This window comes from Dromaius novaehollandiae, chromosome 11 (genome assembly GCF_036370855.1).
Source record: "Dromaius novaehollandiae isolate bDroNov1 chromosome 11, bDroNov1.hap1, whole genome shotgun sequence".
Taxonomy (NCBI): Eukaryota; Metazoa; Chordata; class Aves; order Casuariiformes; family Dromaiidae; genus Dromaius; species Dromaius novaehollandiae.
Genome location: NC_088108.1, coordinates 7,204,318 through 7,224,108, shown reverse-complemented (window position 1 = coordinate 7,224,108; position 19,791 = coordinate 7,204,318). Strand labels below are relative to the sequence as shown.

General features: G+C 38.6%; 1 protein-coding gene across 2 annotated transcripts in view; it reads right to left on the bottom strand.

The window, feature by feature from the left end:
- SMARCA1 (SWI/SNF related, matrix associated, actin dependent regulator of chromatin, subfamily a, member 1) overlaps window positions 1-16,547 on the bottom strand; it is a 39,108-nt gene extending 22,561 nt beyond the window's left edge. The window contains exons 1-14 of one of the 2 annotated variants that reach the window (XM_064518174.1): window positions 16,288-16,547; window positions 12,399-12,485; window positions 9,883-10,049; window positions 8,821-8,921; window positions 8,595-8,695; window positions 7,647-7,826; window positions 5,944-6,099; window positions 5,536-5,667; window positions 4,763-4,831; window positions 3,876-3,985; window positions 2,875-3,101; window positions 2,194-2,315; window positions 1,689-1,841; window positions 62-194 (exon numbers count right to left, since the gene is read on the bottom strand). In XM_064518174.1, coding sequence (XP_064374244.1) covers window positions 62-194; window positions 1,689-1,841; window positions 2,194-2,315; window positions 2,875-3,101; window positions 3,876-3,985; window positions 4,763-4,831; window positions 5,536-5,667; window positions 5,944-6,099; window positions 7,647-7,826; window positions 8,595-8,695; window positions 8,821-8,921; window positions 9,883-10,049; window positions 12,399-12,485; window positions 16,288-16,383 — 1,834 coding nt within the window. In that variant the 5' untranslated portion in view covers window positions 16,384-16,547. Of the gene's footprint in view, window positions 1-61; window positions 195-1,688; window positions 1,842-2,193; window positions 2,316-2,874; window positions 3,102-3,875; window positions 3,986-4,762; window positions 4,832-5,535; window positions 5,668-5,943; window positions 6,100-7,646; window positions 7,827-8,594; window positions 8,696-8,820; window positions 8,922-9,882; window positions 10,050-12,398; window positions 12,486-13,101; window positions 13,124-16,287 lie in introns of those variants that run through there. The other variant, XM_026110004.2, reaches the window with a different exon arrangement.
- Window positions 16,548-19,791: the final 3,244 nt, after the last annotated feature.

Here is a 19,791-nt window from a genome sequence, read left to right as displayed (position 1 = left end):
CCCATGCTCTAAGGGACTGAACCAAGTTCTGTTGCAGACAAACATATATAGCAGTTGATACCTTGTTGTATAACTATAGAATCCAGTCTCAGTTTTATTTCAGCTCTTTCTACAATCCTCTCTTCAACAGTATTATCAGTGATTAGTCGAAACACCCGTACTGGTTTCTTTTGACCAATACGATGCGCACGATCCTAACAAACATAAATTAATGAGTATTCAGTAATAAAAACTCACAGGCAATAGACAGTTAACTTGCTATATAGCAGAAACATCAGACTGAAACTAGCATAAATTTCTTGGTTCCTTGCTTATTCAACGGTACACAATAAATGTAAAACCAGTATAGTAATATATACTTATATCTGGACAGATGCATCTTTTAAATTTGAGTTATTTTATTATTGCAATAAACTTATTTACGGTATTGCAAATGAAGATAACTGAAGGCCTGTCTAGACTGCAACTGGGAAGTGGAGTAACAACATACATACATACAGTGCGTGTGTGCGTGCATACACGCACACACCTGCACTGCATTCAAATTAATTCTCTCACATGACGAAAGTATTGAAACTTTGGCAGCTCTGACTTCAGAATATTAATTTCATGGGGAAAGTCCACATGGCCATGGCTTCAATATATAGCTACATTAAAACATCAGTATGCAGCTCACACCTTACAGGTGCAGCACAGAGCAAGTAAGGTCTGATGACTAACATGCTATACCTATTTGTACCAAAACTTGTGGTTATTCACTCTGGAAAACACGAACAAAAATATTTTGTCCTCTAAAAAAAGAGAAACAAACAAAAATAGAAACAAAATAATTGGCCAGCAAGCTGTTGAGCTGTTGGTACCAGGATTTTCTGGTTAGACTTTGAACAGGAGTTGTTAACCCTTTTACCCTTGCATAATATTCATTTAACACTTTTCTTCCTTAAAAGTCTATTAGACCTTACAGCTCATCAGTTCTCAGGAATTCAGTCTACTGTTGGTGGCCAGTGTGCATCTCAGGAAGGATGATTTATTCCCAATAAAAGCTTGAGGCATTTAAGGACATTAGAAGGAAGGGGGCAGGAACACACACAGCAAGAACAGAACAAATCCCTTCAACTCAATCATCCAAGAAGCATCATGGGATTTTTATTCCACATGAAACAAATACAGACTTTGATTTTAGAAATTATTCAGTTCTCCAAAAGAGAAGTCTTTAGGAAGTCTAACCCAAAGTTAAGCATTTCTGTTCCCTAGCTTTACCAGCCAGTACAAACTGTGTAGAAACTATGCGGGTTGCACGAGCATAAGCTTTACAAAAGGGTAGGAAAGCAGCAGAACATAATGCTGCATGCTTTTAATTCATTGCTATTATTTTGGGAACAGCCCTCTCATTCATTTACTGTCATATACTGGAAAGACAGAATTAAGAACAATTCTACGGATAAGCAATATTGATACAGTATTTCGACAGAAGTACTCTTACTCAGTTTTGAAAAAAATTAGAGAAAAAATATTTACAGGAAGAAATATAGAGTTGCTTCCATAATTTTGTTTATGCTCTTTCATTCAATTCCTTGGTTTGTTGGTATCAAATACAAAAGGTAAAGGAAAATAACAAAAATGATGGGAATACTCAAACAAAATTGAGTAGTGGTAACTTTAACGAACATGTAAGGGTATTAGCTCACCATGGCTTGCAGGTCTACTTGAGGGTTCCAGTCTGAATCGTAGAGAATAACTACATCAGCGGTTGCCAAATTAATTCCTAGGCCTCCAGCTCTGGTACTAAGCATGAAAATGAATTTACTGCTGTTGGGAGCATTAAAGGTGTCTATTGCTTCCTAAAAAAAACAGAGTCTCATTAAAGTATCAGAGTTTTCAAACAAGTTTCCAATTTATGGGTGACTTTTCAAGGAATTTTCATACTAGAAACAACTGTAGGTTTGCACATGCAAAACAAACCCATTCCAAGTAGACAAAACATTAAGTTGTTCAGTTAGGGAACAAATGAAACCTACTTTACTATGACTTTTTGTTTAGGAAACATATATATCCTTTGCTGTCCTTTTTACTGTAGCATTTTTGCTTTATTTTAAAAAGCTATATATCTACTCATATATATCTCTAAACAGCAACAGCTTCTTAATCATCTGATACATTAAACAAATGTATTTGTTTATACAGCCTTCTCACCTCTCTCTCTTCATGTGGTGTCTGTCCATCCAGTCGGCAGTACTCATATCCACGCCACATGCAATAATCTTCCAAAATATCCAATAAACGAGTCATCTGACTAAAAAGCAGAACTCTGGAACCTGATAGAACAATACAGAATATTTTGTTGCTTCTTTTATGCTTTTACATTAATCTTACTAGAGAGCATGAATACAGAATTCATGTGAAATACACTGTACTATGTGACTATGCCTAACTTATTCAAAAAAGTCTTTCTTTTGCAGCTACTTTCCTGACATTGATTTAACTTCTCTTCAGGATGGGTTATTCAGTAATTTTTACAGAAGAATTACAAAACTGAAGAAAGAGAAAAGTTAAAAATACGGTGAGACAAGTAGCTGATGACTGATGCGCACAAGAAAACTATTTCTCTTATCGAAAATGGTCTTGAAGATGGTAGCCGGGAGATTCTTCTCTTCCTTTCCCCATATGATTAGTTTTCCTTACCATTCCTGTAAGACTTCCTTTCCTCCATGCATTAAAAAGATTCTACAGAAAAATGGTTCTGAACAAAAACCTCACTGAAAGTAACGAATGCACACACTGGAGGAAAGACAAGGATGAATCTACGCAAGTTTTAAAGTGCATTTTTCCTTATGATGGCTATTTTGATCATTACTGTTCATAGACGGTACTTACCCTGTTCTCTGAGTTTTGCTAGCAGTTTATCCAGAACTAACATTTTACCACTGTTAGTGATGAGATGTGTGTCAGTGGTATAAGGAGGGCCAGGCTCAGCACCATCAAACAGGTATGGATGGTTACAGCATTTTCGCAACTGCATCAGAATATTCAGCAGACGCATCTTATCCATTTTCCCAGCTGAATTTAGGATATCAATATCTTTCATCAGGATCCTTGTATACCTGGAGTTTTATGGAAAATTTTGAACAACTCTAGGTTTCTTTTCATATTTAAAGCATGAAAGAATCCCTGAAATGTCTCAATTACTTTCTTCTAGAAGCAGAAGATTGTTTTGTTTACATGAATACTGAGGTATATTATCATAAAACTTGGGAAAAATAATTGACTGATAATAAGGATTTATAAATCCATACCTAAATTGAAAGGCAATCTGTCCATGAACGACACTGATCTGCCATTTACGAGGTTTTCCTACACTTCTATTCTAGGGTTATGGAGCGGATTAAAGTTATCACAGATTTTACCAAAGCTGCTACACTGACCTGACTCTGGGATCTGCATAAAGAAATAGATGAAAAAGCTCTTTTCTCACTTCTCTTCTGGGTACGTGGCTGCTCAAGGTTTTATTTTACTTTTTACTCTGAGACTTCTACTGGTGCATACCTACTCGTACCAAGGAATGAAATTTATTAGGTATACATTCTTTCAAATAGACTTAAGGAAGGGAAAGAAGAAAAATTCTTTTTTCCGTCCTCCACCCAACCCTTTTCATTACAGTTCCTGAGCTCTTTAACTAGTGCATCTAAAGAGAAAAAAAAAGGAAAAAAAATAAAAACAAGAAAAACTAACATCAGCCTCAAAGACAACTCTAAACATGCTTTTCTAGCTGACTGTCTTCTTGACATGCAAGAACAAGAAAAAAAATAGTAATTCAATATGAAGAACTGTTCTGTTCTTTATCAGAAAAGAATCTTATTTTAAGGTAAGTAACTCACCATTCCCTCTGCATCTTGCTAAGTCCAAGGTAAATTTTTACTTCCTTCTTAGGAGGCAAGCTCTTTTCTACTTCAGCTTTTATGCGACGCAATAGAAATGGCTTCAAAACCTACACAAATTAGAGTTATTCCACAGGCAGATTTAGAATATGGATTGTCTCAATACAATAGTCACAGGTTCAATTCTGCAATGCTTATTCTAGCAAAACTAAGAAATTGCTATTGCTCTCATGGTGACCCCCTCAGAACAATTCTGCTACAGTCTGAAAAATGAAGTTTCCCATTCTTTCTAATAGGCTGCTAAGTCAACACATGAAATGCGTAACACTTTTGCCATATTCTTCCTAGTTGTAGTTCTGAGCAAGGACCAATGCCACGAACTTATAAATCAATTTATTCCCTTTTAATAAAAGCTTGATATCATTTCAACTAGTGGAGCATACAAAATATACCAACACTTCAAAGATTAAAAGTGTATGTTGCACTTCCTTCTGTTTTCAGTTTTATTACTGTGTGATGAAAAATATCTCTTCCATTTTACTCACAGCAAAACAAAGGTAAAGATATGTCTCTATTTATTCAGGCTAGCATTAACATATCAATATACTATTCAAGATAATAAATGATTTCGAAGAACCCTCAAAATTCTTCATTTTTATATTTTATATATAGATTTTGTCCACTTCAAGCAGCAATGTTACAAAAAGTCATATCTGCAGAGTAATTTCTGGTATTTTTCTCAAATTCTTCCAAGCATTTCTATAACGACACATTCACGTTCATTTTCTCAATTCTTACTGACATGAATTAAGGTGGACACAGTCTGTTTTTATTTTTTACATCAGGTATGCTAACAAAGATGCATGATTATAGCTTTAATTACTTACAGCATGAAGTCTTTCTACAAGTTTTTGATCACCAAGACAATTTTTAGTGTCAAACCAAGAGTCAAAATCCTGTGGGGGAAAAAGCACAACTAGAATGAATAGTTCATCATCTCTGTTTCTAGCAGACATAGAATTGTGGCCTGATTTTTCTTTCACTATGTCAGCTGCACAGCACATAAGAACATTTAAGTCAACTAAATAACTCCACTGACAAAATACAGATATACTGTTACTCTGTGCCGTTTACAATGATATTTCATGTTCATCACTGGATTATCTCAGTTCTTATCTTAGCACTCCCATGATGATGGAGCAAGAGGGTACAAAAAGAAAACGGAATCCATAAGAAGTGAGATGGAAAACAGAGCAGAAAGAATGGGAGTAATACAAGGACAGCGAGAACACAATAGCAGAAAGAGAATGATGACTCAAAAGAGGAGGAAATTCTAAATGAAAAAAGGCTTTGCCTATTTCAATGCTGCATATTCTTCATTCTCATTGTTTTCCCAAATTTTGCTCCACTTTGCATAATTCTTGAACTATTTAAAGTACTACAGTTGTCATTACTGGCCTAAGGCCTTATCTGCACTAACATAATGTATTATTTTAACTAGATAAAGCAATAAAATTGTCTAGTTAGGTAAGCCACAGAGCTTCTACTGAAACCAGGTCTTCCACATCATACGTCTCTTACTAGCTGGTCGTTCTTCTCCTCTGCAGAAAGTGTCCTGGGTATCAAAATGACAAGATTTTACTTTCAAACCTCAACTTACATCTGCAGAATTGAAGACATCAGGTAAAAGAAAATTGAGTAATGCCCACAGCTCATGGAGGTTATTCTGTAAAGGAGTTCCTGTAAGCAGCAATCGATTCGTTGTCTTGAACTCCCGCACAATCTCTGACAGCTAAAAATACAATAAATAGTTATCGTCATCATCAGGTACAGTTTAAACATAATGAACTTTTATCAGTTTCTGAAGCCTGAAATCAGATCAGCTGAACTTGAAGACAGTGAGCTACCTCTGACATCTATACTTACCACTCAATAGCTTACTGCTTTTTTTTAAGAACATTTTGACCTATCTGAAATACAAACAATACTAACACTTGGAATTATTTGGTATTTTGAAAATACTTGGACACAAAGGATTCCAACTGATTTTAGCAGATTTTGAGTTTACCTTGGACTTCTCATTCTTTATTCTGTGAGCTTCATCAATTACCAGGTATCTCCAGTTAAATTTTTTGAAGACAGATTTCTCCTTAATGACCATTTCATATGATGTTACACAAACATCCCATTCTCCAGGCATCATAACATCACGGATAAAAGCTGCCTAAAGAAAAGAACTGAATCAGTTAAAGACTATTTACAGAAAAGAACAATTTATTTGGAATTTTGTGAAACAGATCTCTGCAAACATTACTGAAGCAATAAGACAGTACATATAAAAGATGTTTCAGACTTCTCTTCTATAAGTTAATTCAACAAGTCTTCGACCCTTTGCACTTTAGGCACAAGCAGACCATCAGCTGCGGTTAAAAAAAACACAAATTTTTCCTATTCATCAAAACAAGTATTTGTTCTTCAGCATAATTTTTCAGTAAGAGTTGTTCTTTATCTTCTTGCATCTATTTGTCTAACAGCTACTTGAGTTATACACATCTAAGGTACTCATTTAAAGCATCTGAATACAGTACAAAATTACAGATATAAAACCCCTCTAAACTATCCAGTCCAGAGATACAAAATCCAGAGAAGTGTTTCAGAACAATTCACCTAGTCCATTCCCACCTCCTCTCCTTCATAAAGTCCTCTCTCCTGTCTCATCTCTATTGTTATGGATACACAAATCCATTCATATGAAAGAACATCACCCCACGGAAAGGTCATAAAACACAGGTCTCCAAGAACTTACTTAGTAGGTTGCATGGCCCACCCTAACTAAAAGGACAGACACAACTGTTCTAGTCCTTCCCCTCAAAGACCTAGCCAATAAGGAGGGTTCTCTACAACACTGCACTAGGCACTGATTTATTAACACAAACGTAAGCACAGAGGTGTTTTAGCCACTACAGAACACAGAGAGATTAAGCAGAATATCAGAAAATGAAAAATTATGACAATACATATATAATATTCTGAAAGCAAAGAAAATACAAGGTACATGCTCCCCCTTCAACACGATCTTAATTTCATCCCATGTAACTAGCCATGAACAGTAGATGTGATTCAACAACTGTGGTACAGATGTTATCAAGCTTCAAATAATTAACAATTTGGAAAGAGTGTTTTGATCAAATGTAAGAATATAGCGCTGGAAGGAACTATTTGAATCACTGGCAGAACAGTTCCTCACAGTGACAGGCAACCTTGCAAAACACGTCAGGTACCATAAGATTCACAGGAACACCCAGCTTGTCGCAAAATACCCTATATCTAATTTAAAGCCTTCAGTATGAAAGATGAAAAGCCTCAAGAACTACAAGACAATCCTAGTTCCAAGGCACGAATGGATGTGAGATGCAAGCAAAGAACATCAGCAGTCATCTAAAAAAGGAAGAAAAGAATAAAAGGGCAAAGAAGCAACAAGTTGAATGCAATAAAGGAAAATGTATAATTACTGTCACAATGCAAATACAGAAGAGATCAAAATGAAAAAAATAGGTGCAAAAGTCAAAGACGAAGACAACAGGGGAGGAGGAAAGCCACAGACAGCCTTACTCAGATACTGTTTACATTTTTCATTTGCAATGCAAGTATAGTTAAAGATTGCTGAAAAAAAGACTATAATTAAGGAGGTGGCTTAGAGAGAATTCTCTTTGCCAAAACACTCATTTCTGACAAATAATGTATAATACCTTTTGAAAGTAAAGCACTTACTCTGGCATCTTTATCTCCAATAAGGCAAACGGCACGTAACGATGGAACCCAGCGTTTAAATTCATTCATCCAATTGTGCAAAGTTGATTTTGGAACCAGGACCATGTGTGGCCCAGGAATGTTTCTGTAATGCTTCAGATAGCCTAACAATGCTATCGTTTGCAGAGTCTTACCAAGACCCTGCATTGGCAAAGAAAGGGGGGGGGGGGGGGAAGAAACCTTCTGAAATGAAATATCATAGAGAAGTAGTTTCAAAAAATTTTCCAAGCATATAAGATTCTGCCACTTAACTTATTTATAGCAAAAAATACACATAGCAAAAGTTTTCAGTATGGTTTCTTTCATTATATTACACTTCCAGTTGTGAAAATGTAACTGTTGTAGAACAATACATACTCCTGCATATACAATAAATACTATAGGTACTTTAAGGTTTGAACTTTGCTCTCAGTAACTACCACTAGACTTTATTATCCGCGACATATAATACATATCTTGTTTAATTATACAAAATTATTCTATCATTCAACTTGAACTCTAGAGGACATATTTTGATACTTATCAAGAGCACCAAAATCTTGGACTTAACCAAGGCTGCACACCCTCTTCCTTCCAGGCAGTGTTTAAGAAAACAATTTGCACACTTCCTTTTACTTTTGAACATGTCACACAAGCAAAAAAGAAACCGCAACGATTATACATTTTTATACATGACAAACAGACGGGAATGCTCAGTTAGGTACTATTTACTTAACCAAAGCAATAACTGCTTGAAAAATGTTAATCATTTCATGTACTGTTTACTATTACAAGATTAATTTATCTACAGATCACACAATTTATATTCATGTAAAAAGGCATTGGCCAACTGAGAATATACAAATAAAGAAAAAAGGTCAGAAAAGGATGGTTACTTTCCACAAAAAATTCCAGAAGATTACTGCTTACCATTTCATCTGCCAGAATGCCGTTAACACCATTTTCATACAATGAGATCATCCAGTTCAGCCCTCTAACCTGATAATCTCTTAGTGTTCCTCCTTTCACATCTGTAAATGTAAGATTCCTCTAAGTGGAAAAAATACTATTTCTAAGTAGAAAATTTTAATTGCAATCTGCTCATCAGATTTTAACTAAATCAAAACAAACAGAAAACTGCCAATAGAAAACTTACACGAAGGAGATTCCTCAAATCGAATACACACATTAGATGTTTTTCGACTCTCAGACAACAATTCTTCATCTTCTTCTTGCTCTGTGCGCCTGTGACGATAACTATAGAAAAAATCCAAGATGGATGTGTATATGGAATAACTTCAAAACACTAGCTATATAATCAAAACAAGCCAAATTAGGATAAAAACAATTGCTGATCTATAGTGAGCATGTTCTAGCACCCTGATCTTTGGCAGAAATCATATCCTGTTAACAAGTTATTCCTTCACAGTTTACCCCAGCTTTAATTACAATAGCTGAAATGCAGCCTTCTCCTCCAGAGCCATGACTATACTCCGACAAGTATCATGAGTCCTCTAAGAGACTCTGTAACGAGCAACACAATATTAAAACACACACATCAATGATGGCCTTAGAATCAATTACTTGATAATTATGCCATTCAGAAGAATGAGGTATTTTATTCCAAAAATTTTTTTTTTAATTGATAAAGCAGAAAACACTGTTTTGTAAACTTACCAGAAATCAGTTGTTAGACATCACAGACTCTTCAAACACCTACAGGCTATGTCTACGTTAGCCAGTAACGCAGACAGAATTGTACAGAGAAACGACTGATGCTGAGGATCCAGCATCCAACTACATCCATGCTGCATTGTTTTACCTAGTCTAGCTCTAGTCTGATCCCACTGACATGTCCACTAACGGTTGGAGCACATCACGTGCATCTCTGGAGCCCATCTTCTAGTTTAGTGTTATTCAAAAGAAATTCAATCCATGTGCTCCAAAATCACTCCACCGTATTACCCAAAGCATGGTAAGTAGCAATGATGAGGGAATTTACTTTAGAAGTTCACTCCTGATCTAAACTCAGATGAATGCAGATGGACGAACACACCGATTCACATGCCAACACATTTTCCTATTAATAGTGTACCATAATTTCTTTCAAAAGCTCTGGACTTAATTAAGTCAGACTCTTCAGATTACTAACTAAATAGATATAGTAAAAGGCATAATTAATTTGAAAGCATAAGTTAGAAAGTGAAACATAACATACTCCCCAGCTGAAATTAAACTCTGTTTTTCATCCTTCTTTATCCGTGGCCGTCCCAGTTTGACTTTCAGTGGAGATGTTGGTGATTTTTGTGCTGCAGGCTGAATAAAATGCGCGAAAAGTTCTGTCTGTTTCAGGAGGAATTCAAATCTTTTTGCTCGATCTGCTTTCTAGTTTCCAAAGTGAGAAGAAAATTAAAAAAAGAAAGATCAGTAACTTCTCTTCATGGACAATTTTATTTTTCTTAAGAAACAGACTCACGAGGACAAGTTATACGAGGGAAGACTGACAAGATCACTGCCCACTGTTAGCCAACGAGAGGCTACAAACATCATGCAAAAGCTGGCATACCAGTAATTGTAACAGGATACTTTAAAGGATTCTGTACAAAAGATGAACAAAAAGATGAGGTTCTGACTTACAGTAAGGGATGAAATACTAGTTTTGCTCAAGTCAGTGTCAAAACTTCTATCAGCTTGAAGGTAATCAGGATTTCATCCAGGAAGATATTGTGCTAGTTCCGCTTTTAGAAGTATGAGTAACATAACAGATGCACAAGCTTAATACTCCTTTCATTGAAGCTAGTGAATTTTGCTTTCAGATCACAAATGTCAATCTTTTAAGTTGTGCTGTAATAATGAGGCATATGCACTTCACTAAATACAGTGAAACGTATGTCCTTCACCGTATTTAAAAAACATGTCATATCATTTTTTAAGAAAAAAATAAAATAGAACGCAATTGCTATCAGTTTTTCTACGGCATTTAAGCATCATGTAACACTATATCACAAAGAATTTTTCTGTGATGTCATTTATATCTTGATACATAAGCTACAAATGTGAAATTGTAATTCCATACCATAAACTTTCTAAGAAATACATAAACTACAGAAAGCTTTTCTGTAGAAAAATCAGCTAATTTATACACAAGTAACAGCAATAACATGAACCAGTCTATTAAAGGAAAAGGCAATTCAAAATGAAACTGACCACTGCAATGCATGGGCTTGCCACATGGGGGCAATGTATTTACAACACATTTATTTTAACAGTGCAAATCCCAACAGCATGTAAGCGTCCTTAGAAAACTCTCCTGGAAATCATTATTGGACTTTTTGTGTGTTTTGAAAGTTTGATAAGATGGCAATCTCAAGTAAAACTTTTATATGAAATGATGGCCGGGGGGCTTAAGACACATTTATGCTTATGCTCATGCAGGACAAGAACAAATTCATCCAGAGCATTTTAAACAAAACTGAAAACAGACACTGGACTTGGTAAACAAAGCTAACCACAGCTGGTGAGGTTACACACTGAATGCCATAATATACACCCAGCCAAAAAGTTTGCAAGCAAATAGTAAGCTGTGTGCCCAGAAAAATAGTACAGTTCTAATTCATAACTGCACAGTTAATAAAAGGTAGCTTTTTGGAAACACATTCCCACTGTCTCTTAAAACAATGGCCTCTAACCCTCTAGATCACGAATGACGTACTATTGACCATATATTATTCTGAAACCAAGATCAGTTATTTATTCAACTCATCCTCAGCAAACAGATTTACTTGTTTGTCTTCTTTTTGGATGAAAATTAAGTATTCATTCAGGTAGGCATCAATTTCCATAACAGTGACACTCTTTCCTGGCTTTCACAGCATTCAACCCTCTGAGATTCTACTGCAATTATTAGACATCTATTTAATGTTAAAGCTTTTAAGAAAACACAGCAAGAAACTGAATACCAGCATCAACTAAGAACAGACCACACATGACATTCAAGAGCAAGGCTTATAATGTCCTCCTCCTCTTTCTGCCTCTTTGTAATACAGAGGTTACCCTGTTATCTCTACTTTCTTCTGCAGCGCTACAAGTTCCCGTAATCTGGGTCATGGATAAATCCTACTTTGCACTATTATCCTATGGAGCATATCAACATTTTAAACCTTTGTAATTTTAGAGATAGGATGAGAAACTGGCAGCCTCTGTATTTCTCTCATTTAAGCAGTTACTTAAGGAGGCCTCAGACATGACTCCTCAGATCATCAAATGAAACCAACAGATACGGATCCAAAACAGAGAGGGGAAAGTTCTAAATGTAAAATGCAATTGCATAGAAACTCCTTACCACAGAAGGGTCTGGATACTAAATTTACATGAGGAAAAAAAAGCAAGTGGACAAATTCATGGAAGAAAAATTCACTGACAATTATAGTGTACAAAATCACAGCCTCCAATTCTGGAAATCATGCAGCCACAAATACCTGGAGAATGGGACAGTCTTTAACAGAACTATGGCCATGTGCTTGCTCTGTTCTCATAATCTTCACTGAACACCTACTGCACAACACTAGACTACACATAATTTATCAATAACATCATCCTCAATTCATTTTCCTTTTCTGACGCATCCTGCCTGCAATAGTTCCTTGCTACCTGCAACTGTGTCCATCTAATTCAAGCAAAAACTAAAAACTTTCATAAAAATCTCGCCATCTGTTTTGCTGTGAATACACTTACCATCTTCTCTTCATATTCTGGGTCGATTTCTTTTTCAGGTCTGGCTGCCTTTGGCGGAAGTTTGAGTTGAAATGGAGGATCATTTTTCTGGAATTCAAATTTTAAACACTATAATCATCAGCATCTTTATCTATTGAAGCAAAAATATCAAACTGAATAAACCTGCACGCTATAAGAATAGCTGGATTCTTCTCAAAAATAATTATTTCAAACAGAATTGTTTGAAATGACTGCACTAATTGCATCACCACCCAAAACAGAACTTGAAATCCATGATGTAAAGAGAGGGAGATACAAACAGATAAAATTTAAACTGCAGATTAATCTCTTCAAATAGGATCCAAGTTGAAAGGATTGAAGGAAAGTACTTAAAGAGAGCAAAGTTATTCTTCCACAGAGAAGATCTTGCTTTAAATGAATAATTAAACTTGACATCTTGAAAAGACAGGAATTTTAAATTTAGCAATCAGACTATTTTTTAAACTAACTGTAAACTCTGAGCACCTGCATCTTGTTTTTGCTCTTCTAGATGAATGGTCAGAGTTCATTTGGAAATACAGGTTTAACTATACTTAGGCCACATACCTCGGAAGTGAGACAAATTAAACAATCAAATCAATCCATGCAGCAACCACTGGGGATGCTCTTAGTTAACAAAGGACTACCTTATTTACTATAAATGAAAGAAATTGAAGAGACTAACCAAAACAGCTAGTTTTCATAGTTTACATGGTTCATTTTTGTCTTCAGTTGGGAAGCTCAAAGCAGGTTTCCACAACTTCAGCTGCCACTTTGCTGTATAAAAAATGACAAGCTGGCAAAAAATGATACTTGCAAAATATTATTTTAAAAAGACAAAGCATGGGAGATTTTTTTTTAATTCAATCTTCAAAGCATGTTTCTCTAGGTATCTCCTTCAAATAAAAAATATTAAATACTTGATTCTTTGAGATACATTAAATTATAAAAATCTTCTTGAAAAAACACTGAATAATGCCAAAGTACATGTCTGTATAAAAAGTAACAAAATAGGATCTTAATCTGACAGGTGATTTAAACATTACCCTAACATAAATACATTAAAATGAAATAATAATCTAAACAATTTGGGGTCAGGTAGAAAAGCCAGACCAAAATGGGCCTAAATATGTAGCAGTTTTTCAAGAAGCATTACACTTGTTCTACTTTCAGAATTGTTGCTGATGAATATACATGCAACTTGGTCTTTACGTGGAAGGATGTAAATGAGAGGAACATAAGCTGCAGCTGGAGAACACCTTTCTAAGTTCTGGCCCAAAGACCTAACTCTCTGGAAAGATGAACAGTACTAAGCATATAATAAAGTTGTTTGACAATTTAATGATTTTATAAATGCCCGACTTCAGCTTCCAAGGCCAAATAATTATGTTGCAAGTAAGTAGCATTAGAAATTCTCTATGATAAATGACTTACAACTTCTGACAGCTCAATTCAGAAAAAAGCGCTACAAGAGGGCTGTTATTCCAACATACAAAAAAGCAGTTCATACATGTGTATACTCACACCTCCATTATATTATTATGTAACATGGCATAAACCTCTGTTTGAAAGACTGCCAGTGCTAACACTGGAAACAATCTCCCTGTTACCAAGTGACAAAGTACTCCTCCTTAAAGAGGAACAAAAATGCCAGTAGCCCATGTCAGACGTCTCCTTCAGTTCCCCTGGAAATAAATTATGTAAATGAAAATGCCTCAAAAAATTAAGTCATCATCTGTCTACCTCAGATGAGTATGAAGTTTCTCCTGGACAGAGGAGAATGGTTCAATATTATGGGAAACCTATTTGACTACAAAAAGAGTTTTCCTTGCAAAACATAATACAATACCTTTCCAAGTCCAAAGGCAGTTGGCTCTAATACCAGACTCTCTCTCCTGTTACTCACATTTCCCTAGCAGAAGGAAATTTCATACTGGCCATACCCATCAAGCTTATTCAGAAATAGTTTATTTGTGAATAACACTTTCTGAATTAAACAAGTGAACTGGTATGTAAATTTACCGCAGCTACAGCATGGCAAATTCACATCCTACACTAACTTTCAAAAACAAAACACATCTGTTTCCCTGCTCCTCATTGCAGTGTTTCATCATCTGATCTATAGATCATTGATGGTCCCAAAATATCAGAAGTAATGAACAGGAGGAGACTATCAAAAACTGCTGTAAAAGATAAACAACTTAAGACATACACATCCCAGTACCCTTTCTCTTCCTGACCACTTACATTGGAAAGAGTATGCTGTGTTTTCACTAAAACATTACTCTGTGCTGGGGAAGCAGGCACGAGCACCACATCTGAACTTGCTGCTGGGTAATATTCTGCATTATAAAAATCTAGAGCTTGCCAATTATTGCATTTTGAATTGAATAAGAATACTTTCCTCTTTTACTACCAACTGTAGCATATGCCTAATACAACACAGAAGCACAAAACAATTCATGAGTTTATGGGAGTTGTACCTAGAAACAATACACAATGTATCTTCAGCAGTCAGAGGACTGATTTAACAGGAAATCTGATCAGCAGAAGCCTCAGTGCAAACAAATATACCAGCAAAAAAAGTACTTTCATTTTTAACTCACTTTGTGCAGGGAACTATCTGGTTATAAGCTGCCTCTACCCTAGAAAAGTTTCCCACTAAAGATTAAACTAAAGCTAGCGCAGACCACTGAAAAACTGTGTCCAAGAACAACAGAGCCTGAGGCATTCCAGGGACCCAAAATACTTTCCCTTAAAATCTCTATTAACTAGCCCAGAAAAAGCTACTGAGGTCAGGCTGAGAGAGAGATTTCTATCTAGTCAGTGCAATAGTTGGTCCTAAATTGAATTACCCACATGAATGCTTAAATAAATGACTGCGAATAAGAACTGCTGCTTTAGTTGACTTTACTCTTGGATGCCATCCTATTGAGTTTTTTTAAATAGACGCATTAATTAGAAGGACTTCCTTTCCTGTTGAACTCACACGTACAAAGTGGAAATACACTGCAAACAAACATTAACTTAGGACTCTATTACGCTGCTACAACAAGAAAGACTATTTATATTGAAGCAAAACCGTGAAAGGGGGAAGGAGTGCAACAGGTTGTATTATATCCTATTATTATGCAGATTCCTACCTGCATAGCTATGAAACAGACCTGTGGCTCAGCCTGAAGTGAAATTCCACAGCCTGAATGAAAACCTCAAACAGCAGCAACCTTCTTTTTTTTCCCCCCCTTAAGAAAGGTAGGAATCTGTATGGCACGGGAGCACAACGTTGATATATTCTAACCTATTCCACCACCTTTCTCACACAAGAGTAATGAACTAAAGAAACTGGCATTCATTTCGGGGAGAAATGGACTTTCAAGGAAAAACAGGCTTTCGTCAGTTGGAGTTAAAACCCTGACCGCACCAACGCCAGTATTCCTGCTAGTTCCCGCAGCGCCCCAGGAGCACGGCACCTGGTCACCACTAATCAGCGCTCCCGCGGGAGCCACTCTCCAGATTAAGTCTCGTCCCGTCTCCAAGGATACCCGAGCACTGGCGCCTCGGCCCGAGCGCCCTGCCGCAACCTCTCTTCCCAGCGCACCCGAAGGGAGGAGGCCGCCGCCCCGCAGCTCCCACCCAGGACCGGGGCTGCGCCTCGGCGCCGCGCACGCAGCGCAAGGCCGCCGCTCCGCCGCCCTGCCCAGCGCCCCCCGCCCCGCACCCGCCGCCCCGGCCGCACGGCGACGGCCACCGGCCGGGGCGGGCGGCACAGGCCACCGGCCCTCCGGGGCCGCCGCGGGCTGCGCCGGGCCGGGCCGCGCCGGGCGGGGCGCGAGGCCCTGCGGCCCGCTCAGCCCCCTCCCCGGAGCGGTACCTCCTCGGCGGCGGGCTCCTGCGCAGAGGCCGCCGCGGCGGAGGTGGACGGCACTTCGCCATCCGAGCGGGCGACGCTGCCGGGGCCGGCGTCCATGCTGCGCGCCGCGGGGCCGGGCCGGGCCGGGGCCGGTGTCGGCGCCGCCGGGCGGGGGGAGGGGAGCGACCCCACCGCCCCCGAACAGCGCGCGGCCCCGCCCCGCCCGCGTTCCCGCGCCCGCTGCTATCGCGAGACTCCGCGAGGCGGCGCCACGCGAAGGGCGCTCCCCCCTCCCCACCGCGAGGGGCGGGGCGGGGCGGGGCGGGGCGGGGCGCCCGCAGTGGGGGGGAAGGGGGCGGGGTGGCGGTTGGGGCCGCGCCTGAGGCGGGGCGGAGCGGCCGTTGGGGCCGCGTGCCGCGGCGCTGCGAGGCGGTTGCCGCCATCTTGCGGCAGCGCCGCACGCGCGGTGCGCGGAGGGAGGGCGGCTGCGCCCGCTGCCCTTGGGTCCCCTCAGGCATCGCCGTGCTCTCAGAGCCCGTAGCCACGGCGGTGCGTGACCCACTATAGTACTGCTGAGGTTCCTCACCCACCCGCCGCGTCTGTAATCGCCAGAGAGCCCCGAGGGACAGGGCGCACCCCCCTCCCAGGCACGACCCCGTGCCCCGGCGCCGGTGCTCAGAGCACACGGCCCGTCCAGGCTGCTGTGGGAGAGGGAAGCGTCCGTGCTGACAGGAGCGCGGTGCGAGCTGAGAAATGAGGCGACGCTGCGGGAGCCAGGCTGTGAAAGAAGGTGGTAAGAGACAGGAAATGGTTGCACTTGCAGTTCATTTCCCTTGATTCCAAACACTGCTGCAAATTGCAAGTACGTCTTCCTAGATGCCCCAAGCTGTATTTGGAGGAAGAGAATTTCTTAACTTCTGCAGGGCTAAGAAGTACCAAAGGCATTCCCAAGCCAAGAGTTTAAGGGGTATTCATTAGAAAAACTATTTTTAAGTCATTCCAAATTCAGCAGTGTTTACATATTTCATACTGAAGATTGCACTAATGAAGCCACTCAATTTGCTTTTTGTCAATGCGTGTATTTCTGATTGCCCTTATAATGAGTTCAGGTGCTAAGCTGCTGAGCTACAACTTTGCTCGTACTGCTGAAGGATTCCAAAACAATCCTTGAGGTGGCAGAGTTTTAAAAAAAAAAAAAAAAAAAAAAAAAAAAAAAAAAAGCTCCAAATCATCCATTTTACCTGATGATTGCTTGCAAAGGCAATGCTTTGTCCAGAGAAACAGATCAAACCCCAGCCTTGTAGGCAGAATGAGCAATAAAAGTTTTTTTTCATTGTTACAAGTTCGGTACCTGTTATCAAGATCTTTCGGCATGAATCAACCGCTAAACTGAGCAAATGTGTTATGCAGTTCACATACACTGCATTTAGAAAGATGCGTCAAAGACCTCTTTGCCATATAGACATAGTCCAATAAAATGTTGTTTTATGAAGTGTTAACCCTGTATTTCTGAAATGTTTCCATGATTGCCTGATTGTTCTGAAATTCAGTTTCTAAATCATGGTCTACTACAGAAGGTTTTAAGCTCCAAACTGCCCTTTCCTTTCTTGTGAAACAGCTGTAAAATAGTAGCAGTGCTATTACAAATTATTTAGCACACTACTGCCTTCTGGGTCTGTTGCATAGTTTGCAACAAGGCAAGACCCACAGCAGTCTTCAGTAGCCCTTCCAGGTAATTTATTTTTAAAAACCTTTGGGAAGTACATTTTTCTTAGCACAAGTGAAGAGTTACATGACTTTTTTTAAAAAGAGTACTCCAAATAGCTTTTCCAAGGAGGCTATCATAAAGACGAGCATTACCCATGCAAAAGTCTAAGTTGGGAAAAATATGCTCTGAGGCATTTGTTCTTACATCTTTACAGAAAATAGCTCACCAGTCATTTTTAATACTTGACTTTCCTACAGCAGTTTCAACTGCTTGTGGCTTCTGTCTGTACAAAGCACTCAAGTGTTTGTCACAGCTTGCTTTTTACTTGAAATGCATGGGAACATTACATGCTGTACAAAACAATCAAGCTGAAGCTTTCATGAAAGGTGCTCTTTGAATATTTTTTATTTGTATGCTTAACATTTGCATCTGGCATTTTGCATAGATGTTCTTAGTTACATCCCATTGACTATGTTGTGTGCTCCTGCAGGTCCACAGACCATGAGTTGAAAAATCACTTAGTTATAAACTAGTATTATAAAGTGATATTCCACAAATCTAATTAAATATAAAAATGTAACGCTTTTTGTACATACTTTATATTTTTTTATAGTTTATATCTTTTCTAATATGTGCAAAATTTCACAGAATTTCTCTGAAGATTTTTGGGGGGGGCAGGACTAGCTGTCATGTTAAAGTTGTGAATTTAGCTATTCTTTGGTTTCCCAGTTTTCTTCCTACCTTCATTTACAACCTGCCAAACAATTATCAGGACTGAATATGTAGCCCCCTAAACATTTCGGTTTCATAACAAGGCCTCCTCTGTCCAACTCAAAAAGGTGGCACTTGACATACTGTATTATGGGCATTATATTTTCTTGTCAGACACAGGAAGAGAAATTGCATATACTTAAGCTCATAGTGTCCTAAACTTTTACCACTTTTACATTTCAAACACTGCTGGAATATGGAAAGAGTTGGTGATATGTGGCTCCAGAGACATTTTCATACTCATCTATATAAAGCCCTTTCTGTTGAGATCTTAGACTGTGGATACTCAGCCTCACCCAAGCAAGTGAATAACTGCGGTGGCTTTAGTTTGTCTGACACAGATAGCTTTGGGTAACTTTTTTTTTTTTTTAAGTCTTAATATTCTGTGAAATCACATTATAAGCCAAGCTGTCATTAGAGCCTTCTCTGTATGAGTTTGTGTAAATAAGTTCTATAGGTACCTGTGGGCATGGATGGAGAAATGTTACCACAAAGCAGACAGAGAGGTAAAGTACATGCTGAGAGGTAGTGTGTGAAAAATCTCCCAAGAACTGAAACTCTGGAGAACAGTAGACCTGTTGAATCCACAATAAGTGATACACTCAGTATACCAAGAGTTTGCCAAATCTGTAGAAGGCCACCAGCACACACAAGCATCAACAGGTTGCATAACTCAGGCCACACATCTTGAGAAAGTGGTGGCTATGGCTGCTACAACTGCACAAGGCCTACAGCATCATAAATACATCTGATGGAAGAAAAGATGCCTTAAAGGACTTTACGAGCACTTACCTAGAAGTTACTGGCAGGTCAGTGTGATCCTCTGCTTCCAAATAAACATCTAGGGCCAGCCACCTAACTGTTGTTCAAACTCAGGTACATATTTAGTGATTGTGTATATGTATAATTGAACCATGTGAGAAAATAAGTGAATGCACTGTGTGAATAACTGTCTGTTAGGAATAAGAGCTTGATTCTATTAATAACAGCTTAAATAAAAGATGTCTCAATATCAGTGTGATCTGTGTCTTCCCTGACTTGATCCC